This window comes from Herpailurus yagouaroundi, unplaced genomic scaffold, assembly GCF_014898765.1.
Source record: "Herpailurus yagouaroundi ecotype Mexico unplaced genomic scaffold, PumYag 181, whole genome shotgun sequence".
In the NCBI taxonomy this organism is placed as follows: domain Eukaryota; kingdom Metazoa; phylum Chordata; class Mammalia; order Carnivora; family Felidae; genus Herpailurus; species Herpailurus yagouaroundi.
Genome location: NW_024412412.1, coordinates 13,513,455 through 13,534,164, shown reverse-complemented (window position 1 = coordinate 13,534,164; position 20,710 = coordinate 13,513,455). Strand labels below are relative to the sequence as shown.

The 20,710-nt window shown below is 40.8% G+C and overlaps 1 protein-coding gene across 11 annotated transcripts in view; it reads right to left on the bottom strand.

Moving 5' to 3' along the window:
* The window catches only part of TENM3 (teneurin transmembrane protein 3), a 1,301,596-nt gene that overhangs the window by 150,300 nt on the left and 1,130,586 nt on the right, over window positions 1-20,710 (bottom strand). For all 11 annotated transcript variants that reach the window (XM_040490383.1, XM_040490387.1, XM_040490391.1 and 8 more), the window contains one exon: window positions 18,376-18,614. In XM_040490383.1, the coding sequence (XP_040346317.1) occupies window positions 18,376-18,614 (239 nt within the window). The remainder of the gene's footprint in view (window positions 1-18,375; window positions 18,615-20,710) is intronic.

Sequence of the window (20,710 nt, the reverse complement as noted above, 5' to 3'; positions counted from 1 at the left end):
GCTAAGTGCTGTTTAATATTACAAGATCAAACAAACATTCTCACAAAGACAGAAAATAAAATATGAGGTAATACGAGAACCAGAAAATATCATCTTGAGAAGGTCTGCAATTCAGTTTTGTTGACGCTTCCAAAGCCTTGCAAGTTCACCGACGCAAGCTAAGGTCTTGAAGTTCCCCTTTCTTGTAACTGACCTCACATCTACCGTGGTGCGTTTTCCCAGAAATAATCTTTCTGGGGAAGATTCATTAAGAACATGTTAGGGGCGCCTGGGTGGCTCCGTCGGTGAAGCAGCCGACTTCGGCTCGGGTCACGATCTCGCGGTCCGTGAGTTCGAGCCCCGTGTCAGGCTCTGCGCTGACAGCTCGGAGCCTGGAGCCTGTTTCAGATTCTGTGCCTCCCTCTCTCTGACCCTCCCCTGTTCATGCTCTGTCTCTCCCTGTCTCAAAAATAAACAAATGTTAAAAAAAAAAAAATTAAAAAAAAAAAAAGAACATGTTACCAGAGGTGGCAAGAAAAGAAAGTCAGAATTTGACCTTCTATAGTGAAGGGCACAGTTTTCAACATATTGCCTGTGGCACCTCGTGGAGCCTTTGTTTATATTAAAAGAGAACTGGGTCCCGTCTCGATTCTGGCTCCAACTACCTGTGGGACCTCGGCAAGTCACTGGGCTTCTCTGAGGCTTATATCTCCCGTTTATATAAATATCGCACGGAACGATCTTTAAGGCCTCTTCCAGATTTAAGTTCTTTGGTCCGTCAATATGTTTTAAAATAGGAATATTTAGACTACATCATTGAGTATGGGCAAAAACATCAGGCACCAGTAAGATATCAACATATTAGAACACTAATGCTGTCCCTTTTTTTTTTTTAATTTTGAAAATAAAATGGCAGAGGCCAAACTACCACGTCATGCACACAATTCCCTCGGTATCTTGGGCTTTGAAGGCAACATTTCCTCATTTTTTGTTTCAATTTCATGAATACATACATACACATGATGCGCATGTGCGGTGATCAGATTTTATGGAACAAAATCAGAAAAATCCTCTTTAGTATAAAGTAATGATTTGATGTGATACATGCTTACGGGATACAGCCCGGTTTTCAATGTGAAATGAAAGCATCTCATGTAAAGATGTAGTTTGTAACTTGGACCCCTACTGGTCTGAACTGTCATTAGGAATACATAGTTTTCCATAAATTAGCTTTTGTTTTGGATTTCCTGCTGTGTTCATATACATGTTGAGGGAGTGTGTTAGGCAATATTTTGGCATTTGAATCCATTATTATTTGTTATTAGCTTTCTAAGTCTAATATTATTCCAACAGTCTGTATCCTGCCTCCCAAGCATGGTTGTATTTATTTATCTCACTATCTATCTATCTATCCATCTATCCATCCCAAATACGGTCACTCAAAAATCAGTATTTTTGGAAAACTTTCATATTAATACGTATTCAAGCTGTCATGAAGGAGAAGGGTATTATCCCAACCATAGGATATTTTGATATTCAAAGGAGCTAATAACACTTGAGTAGGAAGTTCCTCGGAGTATTAGAAGATAACATGCTAAAATCATAGATTTTATGTAAACTAACAATTTTTCGGGGAGGGAGGGGGAAAGAGAAAAGGAATGGCTGCTGACATATGTCCATTCTGGGTCTTTCTCCTTTCTGTTCTGTTTTTGGCATTATGTTGCCAATGTTAAGGTAGAATCACTTAGGTGATGAAAATGTCTTGATGAGATAGTGATTCAGTTACGTAGATTTGCCAGAATATTTGACTCCTGTTCTCTTAAAAATTAAGTGTATATTAAAAATTTCACTTCTAATTTCATTGCTTTTTTTTTTCTTTCCTAACTGTGTCGACTCAGTGTGACACATTGAAGGTGCCATTGAGGGGACAGTTACTCTAGCCGCCCACTGACGGCCAATGACGAGGCTGACGGGGCTTATGAGAATCCAGCTGTTGTGTCTGTCACCAAGGGAATTAAATCAGGACTTCGAAAACAGACTGTTTTCCTAATGTTTCCTTCATTTTCTCTCATGTCTAGGCTCTGTTTTCTGAATGAAAGAAGCATTCAGCCTCCAAGCTCATGGAGAGAACAACGTGTTCGCCATTATGATTAGGTGTCCAAAGGGGCCAGTCATTATCAATCGACTGGATAATCCTTGAGGAAACAGTTGTCAGCATTAAGGAATATGGCAAGAGGACCAATTTCAAGAGCATTCAAAATACACAATGAAATCATTTACATGATGTATGGACCATTCCCTGCATGCCAATATACTGACCTTGCTCTTCTCACGAAATGTATGTAACAGAGGATTCATCAGCGACAGCTGTTAGCAGCTTTGCCATTGAAACCTCATGGATCTACTCATTATTCAAAAGCCAGTTTTCATCTGGATTCCTTTCTTCTGTAATAGCGTTAAGAGCTGTATCTTACTTTTTTGTAACCAGTATGTATGCATGTTAATAATCTACTTAAACAGAGAATCTTTTTGACTTGTTTTGACTATTTGGCAAAGGGAGTAGAACAGACCTGAAAATTACAATTCTTTGGAAGTGTAAGACACTTTAATCCTCTTTATTAAAAGACCCGACTATTAAGGACATGGAGATTCCTAGAGGAAAACTGGTTTATTAAAATATAGCAAAGAGCAGGGGCACCTGGGTGGCTCAGATGGTTAAGCGTCCAACTTCGGCTCAGGTCATAATCTCCCAGTCCGTGGGTTCAAGCCCCGCGTTGGGCTCTGTGCTGAGAGCTCGGAGCCTGGAGCCTGTTTCAGATTCTGTGTCTCCCTCTCTCTCTGCCCCTCCCCTGCTGTCTCTGTCTCTCCCTCTCTCAAAAATAAATAAAAACATTAAAAACATTTAAAAAGCATAAGGCAAAATCCAGAGAAACATCCCCCCCAAAATAGGCCATTTCTCCCAAAGAGGGAAAATATGATCTGTGAGTGTGTGTGTGCACATGTGTGCATGTGTGTGCATGCATGGTTGTTGAGTGGCAACTTGCAACAAGATCAACGACCCTTCGGGAATCTGGGCACAACCAGCTCAGGTAGTTCGCTGTTTATCCACGGTTCATCAACAAAAATGTGGTCACCGTCGTCTGCCTCATCCATTCTGACGAGTGACGTGCAATCTACTTGACCACTTCAGGCAACAGGTACATGACAGTAACTTTGACCGATCGTATCGGTCTTCCTTGACCGTCACACGTCATCACACAGGTGGGAACAGATCCTCGGAAGCCAGTGTTCTAGATGCTTCCCCATTAACCTGGGCTGACTTGGAGGGCAGGTTTCCTTACTTATGAACTTATCTTGATGATTACTGATGGATATTTATGAAGCATTTGTGGACATTTACGTCAAAGTGAAACACAAAGGAAGTTATCATCTCTGATCAGGACACCGGCTCACACTGTCAACCCGCCTTTGTCTCTGGTGGTCTCACACTCCTTTCCTAAAAATAAGTGGCCCACTTTCCTGCTTTAACCATGCATTGCTTCTCTCTCTGTGATTCTTTTCTAAGATTATAAAGAATTTCTCAGAAGAAGTGAAAAGCATCTAAAAATATCTTGACTCTAAAAATAGGGAAGAATGGTAGAATTTGTAATTATCTGAAATGACTGAAATAACATGGTTAGGTTTTATGTACAAATGCCGTGTACCTCACATAGGCTCACTAACCACATCACGCAGTTAGGTTGTTAAACTACAAACGTAGTTAGTGAAAAGATTAAGGATCTAGAATGAAATTAAAAGGCACAATCAGTGGGGGTACCTGGGTGGCTCAGTCAGTTAAGCATCCGACTTTGGCTCAGGTCACAATCTCACGGTTTGTGGGTTTGGGCCTCGGGTCGGGCTCTGTGCTGACAGCTCAGAGCCTGGAGTCTGTTTCGGATTCTGTGTCTCCCTCCCTCTCTGCCCCCCCCCCACACTCTGTCTCTCTCTCAAAAAATAAACAAACATTAACACATTTTTTTTTTTTAAACGACACAATCAATGAAGGGGACCTACAGCATTTTCCGTCTCGTCAGCAATGATTCTTTTTTTTTTTTTTAATTTTTTTTTCAACGTTTATTTATTTTTGGGACAGAGAGAGACAGAGCATGAACGGGCGAGGGGCAGAGAGAGAGGGAGACACAGAACTGGAAACAGGCTCCAGGCTCTGAGCCATCAGCCCAGAGCCCGACGCGGGGCTCGAACTCATGGACCGTGAGATCGTGACCTGGTTGAAGTCGGACGCTTAACCGACTGCGCCACCCAGGCGCCCCTCGTCAGCAATGATTCCTATACGTTTTTTAAAACTGTGCCCATCGCCTTTATGATATAATTGTGAACCGTCTATGCCTTTTTATCTTAAAACTAAATATTTTTACACTTACATACTTATTTCCTCCGTGGGATTATTAGCTTAAAAATTTAAATACATTTATTTTCAGAGAACACGTTATAGCATCACCTTAAAGGAAAAATCAGTATCTCCTGATACAAATAGAAGACAGTAAGAATAAATGGACTAAACCGTAAGCCATGTTATTAAAATCTATGCAGAAATGATAGGCAGCAAAAGTGTTCTTTCTCGTGAAAGAAGGATGACAGATACGTGTCATGACATGCGATCATCTGCCGACAAGCTTCGTCATGACAGAATCAGATGCGATGGGGTAAGAATACAAAAGGGAACACATTCCTCATTTTGTAATCCGGTCTTATTTATTCTCTCCTGTCCACGTACCGCCTTTAAATTCTTAAATCCCTGTGAGGAACAATACCTTGCGAAATGGTGGGGAAAAGTCCCAGATTCAAGATCAAGAGACCCAGATTATAGTCCCTGTTCAAATACACACTGTCTTTACCGCAGGGCAAGCCACTGATTCTTTGGGCCTGTGACTTCTCCTTCTAACAAGTGTCGCTATGGAATAGAATAGAAACCCCAGAACTAGACCCACAAATGTATGGCCAACTCATCTTTGACAAAGCAGGAAAGAACATCCAATGGAAGAAAGACAGTCTCTTTAACAAATGGTGCTGGGAGAACTGGACAGCAACATGCAGAAGGTTGAAACTAGACCACTTGCTCACACCATTCACAAAAATAACCTCAAAAGGGATAAAGGACCTGAATGTGAGACAGGAAACCATCAAAACCCTAGAGGAGAAAGCAGGAAAAGACCTCTCTGACCTCAGCCGTAGCAATCTCTTACTCGACACATCCCTAAAGGCAAGGGAATTAAAAGCAAAAATGAATTACTGGGACCTTATGAAGATAAAAAGCTTCTGCACAGCAAAGGAAACAACAAACAAAACCAAAAGGCAACCAAACGGAATGGGAAAAGATATTTGCAAATGACATATCGGACAAAGGGCTAGTATCCAAAAATCTATAAAGAGCTCACCAAACTCCACACCCGAAAAACAAATAACCCAGTGAAGAAATGGGCAGAAAACATGAATAGACACTTCTCTAAAGAAGACATCCAGATGGCCAACAGGCACATGAAAAGATGCTCAACGTCGCTCCTCATCAGGGAAATACAAATCAAAACCACACTCAGATATCACCTCACGCCAGTCAGAGTGGCCAAAATGAACACATCAGGAGACTATAGATGCTGGAGAGGATGTGGAGAAACGGGAACCCTCTTGCACTGTTGGTGGGAATGCAAACTGGTGCAGCCACTCTGGAAAACAGTGTGGAGGTTCCTCAAAAAATTAAAAATAGACCTACCCTATGACCCACCAGTAGCACTGCTAGGAATTTACCCAAGGGATACAGGAGTGCTGATGCATAGGGGCACTTGTACCCCAATGTTTATAAGCAGCACTCTCAACAATAGCCAAATTATGGAAAGAGCCTAAATGTCCATCAACTGATGAATGGATAAAGAAATTGTGGTTTATATACACAATGGAGTACTACATGGCAATGAGAAAGAATGAAATATGGCCCTTTGTAGCAACGTGGATGGAACTGGAGAGTGTGATGCTAAGTGAAATAAGCCATACAGAGAAAGACAGATACCATATGGTTTCACTCTTATGTGGATCCTGAGAAACTTAACAGAAACCCATTGGGGAGGGGAAGGAAAAAAAAAAAGAGGTTAGAGTGGGAGAGAGCCAAAGCATAAGAGACTCTTAAAAACTGAGAACAAACTGAGGGTTCTTGGGGGGTGGGAGGGAGGGGTGGGTGGGTGATGGCTATTGAGGAGGGCACCTTTTGGGATGAGCACTGGGTGTTGTATGGAAACCAATTGGACAATAAATTTCATATATTGAAAAAAAATTTAAAAAAAGTGTGGATAATTATATTGGATTTACTATGTTGCTATAAGGAACAATGATAGCAGCTAAAGCTAACTGAGCACTTACATTTTATCCGGCACATTCATTATTTTATTAAAGGTCTCCAAGAGCTGTACTCTTACTAATCCTACCTACACTGATGAGGAAATTCAAGTTTATGGAGGGTAGTTCCCTGCTCAAGACTCCACAGCTAGTAAGTGAGAGAGGTAGGATACAAAACTCAAATCTTCCTGCTTTGAGGGTCTACACTTAAAAACAGCATTCTGAAAGTATGTTGTAATGGGATAATGCAAATCATCGTGGTAAAGATTACATCTCACTCATCTTCGTGAATTCAGTGTTTCGGAGAGAAATTCAATAATTGCTACACTTAGTGGAAATAAATTGACTGTGCTACTTGGTAATAATTATAAGGAAATGCCCATAAAAAACAAATTCCACTATGAAAGAGTACTTGCATCATTTTTTTTTCCCCACAATGAAGGAACCCGTATTCTAGAACCACATGCAGTGACCTTCAAGGTCATCTTGGATATCCTTCTGTAGTCCCGGGAGATGTAGGGAAATACCTGGAAGGTGTTCTCTGCTTTAGGGGCAGGAGGCCTATTACAAGTGACGAAAGAGCTCCCTAGTGAAGGCAGATGGAAAGATCAGTCTGTGGGTCAAGTATTAGGGAGAAAAGATGATTCTAGTATGGAGCCGGCCAATGTTACGTCACCTTCCCGACGAAGACCACTGGGAAAAGAGGACTAAGTTCCGTCTTTGGAAACCTGAACAAGTTACTAGTGATGGAATCCACCAGGTAAAGGATAGACTAGGAGTTCTTGTCTTTCAAAACCCTGAATTTTCTCTCAAAAACCATCTGAGGAGTATACAGAAGTGGGTCTAGATTCAAATAGAATTGCTCCTTGATTCCATTTGTTATGTACTTAAAATGCACAATGGGACGGGTCTCAAAGTAATGTCTTTTAGGTCCAACTCAGTAATAGTAATTGGACAGGCTGACCTCTATGGTTATTAGAAGCAGAGCAACATGATTTTCATTTCCTAACAATGTTTGAAATACAGGAAACACATACGTTAAATTTCTTCAAAAGAGATTAATAGAGTACTCAGGGATGTTGAGAAAGAACTCACAAGTACCATCTCTTTTAACAGTGTTAAAACTGTCTCCTGGGCAAACAAAACTCTCAAAGTATGTGTACTTGTTATTTAAAAACAAGGGGATGGGGTGCCTGGGTGGCTCAGTCGGTTGAGAGTCTGACTTCGGCTTACGTCCAAATCATGGCATGGGTTCAAGCTCCTCATCGGGCTCTGTGCTGACAGCTCAGAGCCTGGACCCTGTTTCGGATTCTGTGTCTCTCTCTCTCTCTCTCTCTGCCCCTCCCCAACTCATGCTCTCTCTCAAAAATAAACATTAAAAAAATAATAAAAAAATAAAACACAAAATAAAATTAAAGGGGGAAAACCAAACATAAACAGACCATAAATTTTTGTGGCAATTTTTTTAATTAAAAAAATTTTTTAGTGTTTTTATTTTATTTTTGAGAGAGAGAAGGAGGGAGGGAGGGAGGGAGGCAGAGGGAGCATGCATGTGAGCAGGAGGGGAGCAGAGACAGAGGGAGACACAGAATCTAAAGAATCAGCACAGAGCCTGATGCGGGGCTCGAACTCATGAGCCAGAGCCCTGAGCTCATGACCTGAGCAGAAGTCAGATGCTTCACTGACTGAGCCACCCAGGTGCCCCCTTGTGGCAATTTTAAATCAAGGTGTCCCAACCTTCCAAGGTTAACATTTCTTTCCCCCTTCTAGATGGTTACCTACAAGATGGGTTCCTAGCTACACTAACTCAACAACGAAAACAAATGTGTATCATCACTTTTTGTCTGCAGACACGTCTCGATTTTATCTTTATTATATCACAATATATTGCTCTTAATATTCCTGAAAAATGATTCTTTGGGCTACATTTCTGTTATGTGGTAACACTTCAGATTTGCCCTTACGTCAGCTTATGTCCAAACACACAATCCTACTTACTATTCAGGCTTTTGCAGGAAAACCTTTCTCTAATGCTCAGACTCAGGAAGTTCGGCCTTTGATGCGGTCTCTCGTCTCCTACGTTTCTCCTTTTTAAATAGTCCTCACGATGCTAATTAAGTGCTCAGTGTTTGCATGCCCTGAGATGTCATCTCTAAGAGGGCAAGGACCGTGTGATCTCGTTCGCCTCTGTATCTGTCACAGTGTCGCAATAAATAAATATTGAATGAGTGATGGATGGATGAGCGAATGGTCACTTCCTTTTCTGGTGTTACATTACAAAGTACTAACAGAGAAAGCATGGAACCTTAATTGTAAGGAAGAAAGGCGAGGTGTGAGGAGTTGATTGACATTCTAAGGGTACGCAGAGACAATAAATTGAGAGTCTATACGTATTTGAGTTTTATTTTACCCGTTATACTATAGGACGAGACCTTTGTTTGAATACAGATTCAATAGAATGTAAAGGTTTTATGATGAATTCCTTCCTCTAACTCCTAGCAATCTATCAAGTTTTTAAAAAAATCATTTATGTGCCAGTTACTTTTCCTTTCACCCCTCTGTGTTTAGATATTTCTCCCAGAACACACGGCTCTCAGTACCACTAATGTAAAAGCAAATGACATCTGCAACACCAATTAAATATTTATGCAATGTAGCACTGAAATGGTAAATATTGTATTATGCTTTCCACTTGTCATTAGTCAGGAGATGTTGCTACATTCTGCAAAAATGATAGCCTAAAACAGAGAAAACAGCACCGTATTTCACAGAGAAGATATTTATGTCTGGCAGAAACTGGAGTTTAGCTGACTTGAAAGGTATTTCTTACTGTTGTCGTCCTTGGGTGTTTTTCAAGTCAGGGAGATCTTTATATTTGAATGGGAAAAATGGTCCGTTTACCTAGAGTATTTCTCGTGGATTATTTACCTTCGCTGACCTCATATCAAGCTGAGAGTAAGAGACATGATTCCGGGGGGAGGTGGGAAGGAGTGCATTTCCTATATTTGTATTAATTTCTTGAAATTGGTTGTGATTCCTTTTTTACGCGTAGTCATAAATATCAGGAGAAACTCAACACTGGGCGTCTTTAAGTTGTGCTAATAAAAAGCAGCAAAAAATTTGTGATGTCCACAAGAGGAGCGTGCAGTATACCTCCCTTGCTTGCTTTGGACTCCATTCAGAAGCTACTGACGCAATTATATAGAGGCGACTATAAAGGAACTGAATTTTAAGTGACCTCTCAGCCTCTGCTAGGCTTCTACGGGATATGTGGACATAGAAAACTAGTATTTTCTATCCATTTGTACAGTTCACAGCGAAAGTCAGGACAGAGAACAAATATGACAAAATAGCTGAACTTTCTGTGGACGGACACACACACACACACACACACACACACACACACACACACACACACACAAAGTGCTGTTCTCAATAAGGAAAAATTACAACTATCTCGAACGGGTCCTTAGTGGATTTTCTCCTTTTTGGATTTATAGACTCACTGCAGAGTGCTGATAGTAATATGCTTTATCCTATGACTAGTTTCCTCCTCTTCTAGAGGCGAACTCTTTAATTCTGATCCTGCGTTCACCACTGAATCAGGTTTAAATCTGTCCTTCATTTCACGTATCCAAGGATGATATAAAATATTGATATATTGATTTAAAAATTTTAGGTTATAAGCTTCAAGCCTCTAAAATATAGGCAATCTGTTTTTTTCTCCAATGTGATGAAATCACATTAGTATTATTAAAAAGGTAGCATTCCACCCCAGACAAAACGCATTTTGCAAAATGTAGTGCAACCAGGAGTTGAGGGAAGAAGGCGTAGTGAGAAATGGTATGTAATACGTTGCTTGGCTGTGTTCTATCACCTAATAAAACGGCAGTTTTATTATGAAGACATGTCCAAAAAGAAAAAAAAGAAGGTCACAACACATTTTATTTTGCCACGTATATTTAAATGGTTGATTTTTCATGAAGCACAAAGCGCTGGCATATTTTTCCTCCTGACCCTGAGCTGCATATACATAGCTGGTACCATAATCAATTTCAAGGTACACAGGGAGGTAAAAATGTTCATAAAATGCAAATCGACACAGAAGTAGGACAGATAACTGCCACAGCATCGTAACTGCAATGAACCTAAATCCGACAGGTTATGTTTTGCTAGATCTAGGGAATGCTTATGTTGTTAAACAGCCTTTTTAGCAGCCATGTGACAACATCTATTTTAGGAATCGGTTGGTAGCAGCTGTTCAAAGGAAATAAATAACTACACATGTATTTTTTAAACGAAAAGGAATATTGAAAATGCAATGTAGTTCTTCGCTTAGCAGCAAACGTGAGGAGTCCAGAAGAAAAACCATGCCGGGCTATTTCTTATTATTAGGAAATGAGTTAACAAATCAGTCCCTTAAAACTTAAGATCTTTGCACGGGGAAAAAAAAAACATGGGGGTTTTGGAGGGAAATGGGATGCAACTATTAAACGGAACAGGGTTTCGTTTTTAGAGGTGATGGAAACGTTCTGAAATTGAGGGTGGTGAAGGTTGCAAATCGTGCAAATATATTAAACACCAAGTGAACTGCACACTTTCAATGGGTAAACTGTACAGTATGTGAATTATACCTCAATAAAGCTGTTATTGAAAAAAAATGCTGTCAAATGAATTACTGGTTGGAATAAACAGAGCCAAAAATTGATAATATATGCCAGTGCAATATAATTTGGTAACATTTTTGTCTTCTCTCATTTTCCTTAAATTTTTTTTTATTTCTTTATTTAAAAAAAAATTTTTTTTTCCAACGTTTATTTATTTTTGGGACAGAGAGAGAGCATGAACGGGGGAGGGGCAGAGAGAGAGGGAGACACAGACTCGGAAACAGGCTCCAGGCTCCGAGCCATCAGCCCAGAGCCCGACGCGGGGCTCGAACTCACGGACCGCGAGATCGTGACCTGGCTGAAGTCGGACGCTTAACCGACTGCGCCACCCAGGCGCCCCTTATTTTCCTTAAATTTGAAGAATGTGTACAGACACTTTTAGTGCTACTCTACTTGGGAAATTATTTGAATTTTCAGACTCTGTCTAAAAGCATACGGAAATGTCAATGAGGTTAAATTAAATGCCCATGATGGTGTCATTGGAAGTCTGACTCGAATCTGCTGTAGTTTTAAATAATGTTGACGTAATTACTCCAACATTTATTTGGACTAAATAATGTTCCAATAATGTTTTTGATTTATGACAAGATTTCTGGCATTTTCTACCGTGTGTAGCATCAAGATTTTGGGTTAGCTAGGGGCGCCTGGGTGGTTCAGTCGGGTTGGGCATCCGACCTTGGCTCAGGTCACGATCTCGCGGTTTGTGTTCAAGCCCCGCGTTGGGCTCTGTGCTGACAGCTCAGAGCCTGGAGCCTGCTTCAGATTCTGCATCTCCTCCTCTCTCTGCCCCTCCTCTCTCTGCCCAGAGCTTGTGCTCTGTCTCTTGCTGTCTCTCAATAATAAACGTTAAAAAAAAAAAAATTAAACAAAGTTTTGGGTTAGCTCCCACCCAGGAAAAAGAGCCTTCTGTGAGTAAAGAATAATCAAGCCTCCTCACTCATTTATAACTGAACAGAAGCAAAGCCACAGTAACAAAGAGACCATTCCTTTTTTTTAATCCATTCTTTGGTGAACAACTGTTGGATATTTGCCCCTCTTTATAATTTTAGAGCAGGAAAAGGAAGGAGAATGGGTAAAATGCAGGCCCAGAAAAAGGGGGGCAGGTATTTTTTTGATAAGTCAGTATCGCAAAGTATTACCACTGAGCTGCACCATTTGTGGTCTGTAGAATTTTCATTGTGTAAAGACACATCAATGTAAAGATTAAAGCATTATAGAGGACTGTAACTGGGAACTCGGTCATCTAAAGAAAATCATGTGACTTCCGCTGAGAAGAATTTCCACGGGTACATGCCTGGACATTTGACTTTGAAAATTGCAATATGGGGGTGCCCGGGTGGCTCAGTTGGTTAAGCGTCTGACTTCAGCTCGGGTCACGATCTCATGGTCCGTGAGTTCGAGCCCCGCGTCAGGCTCTGGGCTGATGGCTCGGAGCCTGGAGCCTGCTTCGGATGCTGTGTCTCCCTCTCTCTGCCCTCCTCCGCTTGCGCCCTGTCTCTGTCTCTCAAAAATGAACACACATTAAAAAAATTAAATCGCACTATGATCAATCGTGGCACTTCCAGTCTATTACATATCAGCTATAGCTTCTCAATTCTACTCACTCCTCTATCCCAACAGGGCTTCATGCCCTCCCGCCTACACTAGTGTTCTAACAGGAGGCGTCTACACTTGTGCTGTCAATAGGGCGGCCACTAGCCACGTGTGGCTGTTCGAGTTTAAATTAATCAACAACAAACTTTAAACCCAAATTCTGTAGTTCACTAGCCACATTTCAAGTGCTCAATAGCCGCATGTGTCTAGTGGCTACTGAACTGGACGGGGCAGAAAGAGACTGTTTCCATCATCGGATGTAACATTTGACAGAGCTGGCCTTGAGCCGCCTACTCAAGGTGTGGTCTACGGGCCACAGCGGCATCACCTGGGAGCCTGTTTGAGGCACACACCTCTTATTCTCGCTTCGGATCTCCTGAGTCATAATATGCATTTTCATAGGATCCCCACGTGATTCCTAGGCGCACGGAAGTTTGAGAAGCACAAGTCTGTCTTCAGATTACATGTTCTGGAATGCCACTGAAGCAACCTTATTTTGAGGATTCTTTTCCATTGCTATGTTTTGGTATCTGCAATTCCTTCCCTATTTTCAGTTCTTCAAAAACCTCAGGGAGGGGAGTATAAATAATATAGGGGGGTCCTTGACACTTGCCAGTCCAGCTTCTGTCATTGACCGGCTGTGTGACTCTAGGTGAGACGTCTCCCTAAGTGGTAGATTCTTTTTGTTAAAGGGCTGATAGATTTTTCCTGTTAACTTCATACTGTTGTTGTGTGTTCAATCAGGCAACTCATATGCCGCTTCAGACGCCATGTCCGGCACACCGTGAGGGCGTCACATGTACCACTATGTCACGTTTCTTCCTTCCCATGCTTTGGATGACATCTCCTCAAGGTGATCTCCCGCTAACCATTTTGTCATCGCGACTAGTGAACCAAATTCTTCCCCATCTTTTGGCCATCACCTGATGGATTGGGTCTTTCCCAACTTCTTCAGCCAGCGACAGGTGTTTTCCTTTTCTTCTTTTCTTTTCTTCTCTTTTCTTTTCTTGCTGTTGTTCATAAGGCTCAAACTGCTACGGAAGTATGTACCGTTCAAAGTGTGCTTGCAAACATCGTTTGACCATGAGCTTCTGGAAGAAAGAGCTAATTTGAACCTCTAGCATGTATCAGAGTGCCCAGAAAAAGGTTCACCTAAACCTAATTATTGAAAAACCATAAACGTACTAGAAGAAAATTTAAGTGATTGATTGATTGATTTAAAGTTTATTTATTGACTTGAGTTAAAATTTAATTCTTGTATTAACAATATTCATGAACTATCTATTGATTCAATGCTCCTTGATGTGTAGTTCGTCGACCATCGTCTGTCACACATTCAATCCAACCAGATGTGTAAGCTCAAATGCACACAAATCAAAGGGAGAACGCTTAGAGAAGCCTTACTGCCACTATAGAATCTAGCCATCCAAGTCAATTTTACCTCAAAAAACATAGTTTTCATCTTTATTCTGTAGAGAAAATTGCTGTATTTTTGGTTGACAATGAAGCATCATCAGACGATGATTATATTTTCAAACATTAGTTTGTTGTTATTCTTAACAACTAGAGACCCTTACGTGTGATAACATATATTTGGAACATATAAGTACCATTGTAATGACGTATACCTGCCTATGACTCAACATAGTAATTTGAAATATTTTTTATAATATACTGATTTGCAATTATGGTTGATAATAAACTATTTCATGTGTCAAAAAAATAAAGTTTATTTATTCCTTTTGGGGGAGGTAAGGGCAGAGAGAGAGAGAGAGAGAGAGAGAGAGAGAGAATCCCAAGATGTTTCTCTGCCGTCACCACAGATTCCAACCCAGGGCTTGATCCCATGATCCTGGGATTATGACCCGAGCCAAAATCAACAGATGCTAAACCAAAGGTGCCAATTTAAATAAATTAAAAGAACTGTTTAGAGAGTGAATACTTTATAGGTATAACATGACAATAAGATATTATAGAGAAACATTGATAAACGTGATTGCCTAAAACATTCTATACAACATATGGCAAAACAATTATGAGAAAAATTAAAAATAAATTAGAAAATATGTAACATATGTGACAAATGACTCATATGCTTAATGAACACTTGCAAATGAAAGGGGAAAAAGGAGAAAAGCCCCGTGTGGGAAACTGGGCACACATGAAGAAACAGAAATGGTCCATGAGTCTGTGAAAAGATATTCAGTAATAAATGAGAACAACAATAAAATGCTTTAGCCTAAGAGATTGGCAAGGGTTCAAAGAGATTGGCTACTGATAATGAGTAGCATTGGTAGTTGTGTAAACAGGGTAATTTGGCCATGGTTTGCAAAATGTAAGACATGCCTACCATTTTGGTATATGCTTTCAACGAATTTATTCAGATAAAAAATTTACACACACACACACACACACACACACACACACACACACACACACTTAAATGCATAAGGAAACAGTCACCGCACTTTTGGGACCGAGTGAAACACACCCACTAAATAAAATCAAACACATATGACGTTTCACAAATGGTAAGCAAGAAAGCTTGGTACCAAATGGATTAAAGGTATGGAACTCTAGCGTATATATGCATGGAAAAAATATCTGGAGAGGCATACACCAAGAAGTTAACGTGCGGCTACCTGTGCACAAAGTTCGCAGCACCCGTGGGAATGTATTTTCACTCTCTTTTCCAGCTTTTCCTTATTCTCTGAAATTCTGATACAAACAGGAAAAACAAACAAAACCCATTCTCCTCCCCTCCTCCTTCCCTTTCAGAAAGCTATTCACCTTGACTCTCCCAAGATAACTTTATCTTAGACGAGAGACGGGCTAATACTACATTCTCCTAACTTCTCATGACCTTACTGGAAGGTGACAAAGAAAACTCTAGGAGAGAGGTAATTCCTCAAGCTTTTTATTTTATTTTTTTCTTAAGGTTTGAACTTTATTCATATCGACAGTCCATGCGAGAAAAGGGACCTCTAAGGGAACGGGGGAACAAAAAGTTTCAGGATGGCAGCACTTTTGTTAAAGGTTGTGAGGTCAATTTGATGGTGACATCGGTCTCCCCATTGATTCTGGGGTTTATCAGACTGATCTAAGCTGGACAGGCAAGGGTTCCTTTTTTCTCCATCCCTGCTTTATATGCACACTCAACAGAAAAAGACAACCTTCCCTGACAGGGGTGTTCTATTCTTGTTTTCAAGGGTAAAGGTGGCTTCTTCAGTCTGGAAAGATTTATCATGCCAGCTGATGAACGAGTCCTTTACCCGATTGAAACAACAAAAACCACTGCGTTAGTGTGTTAGTCATTGAAGCACTGGAAGACCAGTGAACATTCTAAGTATATCTGTGCTTAATTAAAGCAAGAAGAATAGGAGATAATTCTTTGATGATGCAAGTCATTTTTGCTGGATAACACCTGGGTTGCGTTGCCTTAAGGTCCAACACGGTAACTAGAGCATAACAACTGTTCGACACATACCTGTCGTACGGAGTATACTGACTATATAAAAAATGTATTAACTGTATTTGCATGTGGGGAAAGATAAAATCACAAGGACAAGTTTATGAGAGTGGCTGTGGCAGGAATAAAGTGTGATGCAAACCGCCAAACAAGAAAAATGGGCAATTTGAAGAAAAGGAACATTCTGAGTTTTTACTTAGAAGTCTGATACTCTATCAAGTTCACGAAGGGAGCCTTGAAAGGAGTCCAACTCTCACAAATAATAAGGAGCTAATCTCACATTAAAATGCTATTTCTTCCTGCTAGTCACACATTGTAAACAAAACTAAATGGTATCAGAACTGATATCCAAAATATTCAACGGCTGGTGGGGCACAAGCGTGTACCATCCGAAAATATGTCTCACAGCACAGCAACGGCATGGACCCTGACTTCCAGCCCCACAGAGTAGTTATCTGTCTGTCTGGCATGTACTATGGTAAAAAAAAAAAAAAGTCCCCTACAAACATGTATGCTTAATTTATTACATCCCATTTATGCCCGGTGCATTTCAGAACCATTTAAAATTCCTTAGCAGCACACCGCTGACAGATACAGATAATTCATACAACTAAGTAGAAGAGATTCTCTTAATGGCTAGGTATTTTCTAGCTGAATGCTAGAAGTTTGTCTCTGAATCCCAATTTGTGTTGTGCTATTCCTCATTTACCTAGAGTGTTATGAAACAGCACAGCATTGTTTCATTAGGGTGTGGTTTGAGCATTTTTACAAGGAGGGAGTTGACTCAGATTGGAAAGTAACAAAAAGGTTGCGTCTTGCTTTCATTTCTGACGGACAGTGGCTGAGGTGGTGTATGAATCGTGGTCATGAGGATAATGAGGCCGTATCCAGGTTTAGTGGGAAAGAGTGCCCTGATTCATCAGTGATGCCTGCCATCGACAAAGCGTTGGAAATAATAGCACGCAACGTGGCCCAACCTTGCCATCTCTGACTCAATCATCTCTCAAGTTCCTTCATGCTTTGTTATGCTAGATTTCTTTCTTTTTTAATTTTTAATGTTTTTATTTATTTTTGAGAGAGAGAAAGACAGAGAGGGTGGGGGAGGGGCAGAGAGAGAGACAGGGAGACACAGAATCCGAAGCAGGCTCCAGGCTCCGAGCCGTCAGCCCAGAGCCCGACGCGGGGCTCGAAGTCACGGACCTCGAGATCATGACCTGAGCCGAAGTTGGATCCTCAACCTACTGAGCCACCCAGGCGCCCCATTCTGTACTTCTTTCAAATATTGTGATTCAAAATGGCATTTCACTTTCCAAAATATATAATTTATAAGTGAGGGGTACTGTAGCTAATAAAAGAAATCAGTTCATTGCAAAAGCATCATACCATTCCATATACAGCTCTGTAATTCTCTTATTCAGTTCTAGAATTTCATGGGCTTCACAGATCGCTTTGTAAACTGGAGGGTGCACCCCTGGCTGCTGTTCTTGTTAGATAAACCATATAGTCGGTGATTAATCTCAGTGGACACCATTAGCATTTCACAAGCGGATCAAAATCCGATGTGGTCATTTCTGACATTAAAAAAAAAAGCCATTTCTAATAGTTCGAATGCTCACACCTGTTATGAAACAGTTAAATAAAAGGAACATTTACGGCTTCTCTTAGCAGCTTCCATCATTTGGGTTACTAGTAAATGAAAAATATGATCAATACTACATCAGAAAAGATGAAAAATCCACATGTATGAATGAGTATGTAATCCATTCATTGTTTTATGGACGCGTGGTTCTCCGGAGAGTGTTGCTGAGTGCAAGATGATGGTCCTGAGTGATGAGTTTTACATTTAGATAGCTGAGTTAGCTGAAAGATGTGTAATATCACACGTAGGAGACAGCTCCCCATTGACTATGCATCGAGGGGGACTCCTGCCTAGAAAGCCTTCGTGCAAGTGCATGAATGATTTTGTGTACGTGAAATGTCACAGAATCATCCACGCTTCAAGAGGGGTAAGTCAAACACAAGTTCACACCCTAGCCTGTGTCCAAGAACATACCTCCTTCTTTGTGCAAAGAACATACCTCCTTCTTTGTCCTTCTTTCTCCTTATCTAAGTTTGCTGAAAATCGCTTAAGACGCTCTGCGATTTACAAGGTATTAACTAACCCCTCCTCCAGAAAATAGACCTCGTAATGCACTTCCGGGCCACATACCTAGATAAAACCAACAGAACCACAACAGAACAGCCCAACTCACAGACAGAGTAACTGTGCATGTTTGTTCTTACCTATAAAATACGATAGGAGGATTGCCAGGAGCACGGAGACCCCTACAGCACACAGGGCGGTGCATTTCCAGCTACAGTACTTTGAAGACTTCTTGAATTTAAAAGCACTTCTTGACAGGGTGTTTCTAGGTAGTGGCCGAGTAGGCGGCGAATAAACAGAGCCAGATGCCATTGTGTATCCTGGGGTTGCAGTGCTGAACAGTGGCGTTGTCCCTGTTCCTGTTTTGAATAGGAAATGCCTGCGGGACAGGAGAATATCGTCGTGAGATACACATATGTTAAAACGTGGGAGACAGACGCGGCTGGACAGGAGCGCTTCTCCGGGACGTACCTCATATAATTAAAAAAAAAATCAGAACTTACGGAAAAATGTTAACCAACTCCTAGCAGTGAGTCTGATCAAAGAAACTGATGTGAAATATATATGGCGGTACTTATGCTCACACAGTTTTACTGTCCCTTCGAGGAGATATCTTGAGACACTATACAGGTATTCCAAACATACCATTTCCTGCACAAAACCATTCTGGAACCTCCCTGCAGGAACGGCATTAAGAACATACTCACATTTCACTTAAGAACAACCCCATCTTATTATTTTATAGCTACATGTGTATTTGCTGCTCTCTGAGACCAGGTACTCATAGAAACACAAGAATGCATGACCACGTCGATGTCCTGCAGACTGATTTATTTTCTGGACGTCCAAGGAAACATTCTAACCCCAGCCTGCTCTCCCACTAACAAGCACCATCAAGTCTGGCCACAGGCAGCTGGTCAGGTCTCAAGGGATGCAAACTAATTTTATTTTTAGCTTATGTCAAACATGGCCAGGAAGGGAGAGAAAAAGGAAGGAATCACAGAACACTTCTAAAACCAACCGAAATAAATGAAGGGGTCAGTGAAGCAGGTTTGAGATCAAAGATGGAAAGATTCTCTAACAACGGAGCTGGATGGCGGTAGCTGTGAAAGTTGTACATTCTCTTTGTCTGAAGGTGTGTAAGCAGAAATGAAATGATCACACGAAAGGGTGCTGTGTAAGAAATTCTTTGGGAAAGATTACTAACTTAAGATTCCTATCAACAATAAAAGTCTCCAAATTAAAAAAAAAAACAGCACCACGTTTTTCATGGCTTATATTTCATATTATACCAGTAATTTATTGTGTATTCACTTTGTGTCCTAATATTTGTTATTACTTTCCCTAATATTATTTTCTCTAATATTTTCCCTTCACTGTTCAGTGAAGTCAACAGACTGTGTTCTCTCTTACATACTCAGGAGGTTATAGGCATTCTGGAACATTCCACCATGGTACAATACAGTTTTTATGAAATATCTGAGATGGTACACAGCTGAATCTTTTAAATATTACTACTGATGGACTTATTTTAATGTATTAGAAAATAAATTGAATATGTCAAAGAAGTTAAGGGGTTAAAAGGACAGAACTCAAAAGTTAGATTGCGGAGGTTCAAATCCTGCTTCATTATTTACCAGGTATGTGCCCTTGGACGAGTTACTTACTTAATCTCTCTCTTTGTTTTGGTTTCTTAACATATAAAATGGGGATAGTGATAGCATCTACCCTTCAGGAGTTTCACTGCGGCTCAAAGGAGTTAATATTTACTGTAAAGCGCTTGGAATATTGTGGGCAGAGAAGAAGTGTTTGATAAATACAAGAGGAGTCAAAGTCATTATTTGGTGTCTATTACTGCTAAGGTTAATCAGGTATTTAAGTCACAGGGAATCCATTTCCAGAAAATTACTATGTCAACAATAGTGTAGCTGGTGTAGCGATATGGCAAAAGTCATGAAAGTCTGCCTAACACAGGTACGACAGACTGAATTCCGGTGTAGAAATCAGAGTTGAGTTTGAGTTCCTGGTCTATCATTTCCTAGATACATGATCCCACAGATGCTCCGTTTTGTTCTGTTTTCCACCTGTGGAATGGAGCTGAGGATTTACTTACCTCACAGGGTGGTAGACCGGTTAATGTATCTAAAAATTCTGTGTCAACCACAAAATTAGGACAGATGCAAACGATAAATTACTATTCTATAAATGATACTAGCAGTTGTGTTGTGAATCTGTTTTCCGCCATGGAAGTACCGTGTAAGGCCAATTTCAAAGTCTATAGCCTGAATTAAATGTTAGGCTGGAAACAGCATTTTTTTGAATCTCCTACCATATTCCCATTCAGCATGGTTATTAAGAATGAGGGCTCCAGGGGCGCCTGGGTGGCGCAGTCGGTTGAGCGTCCGACTTCAGCCAGGTCACGATCTCGCGGTCCGTGAGTTCGAGCCCCGCGTCGGGCTCTGGGCCGATGGCTCG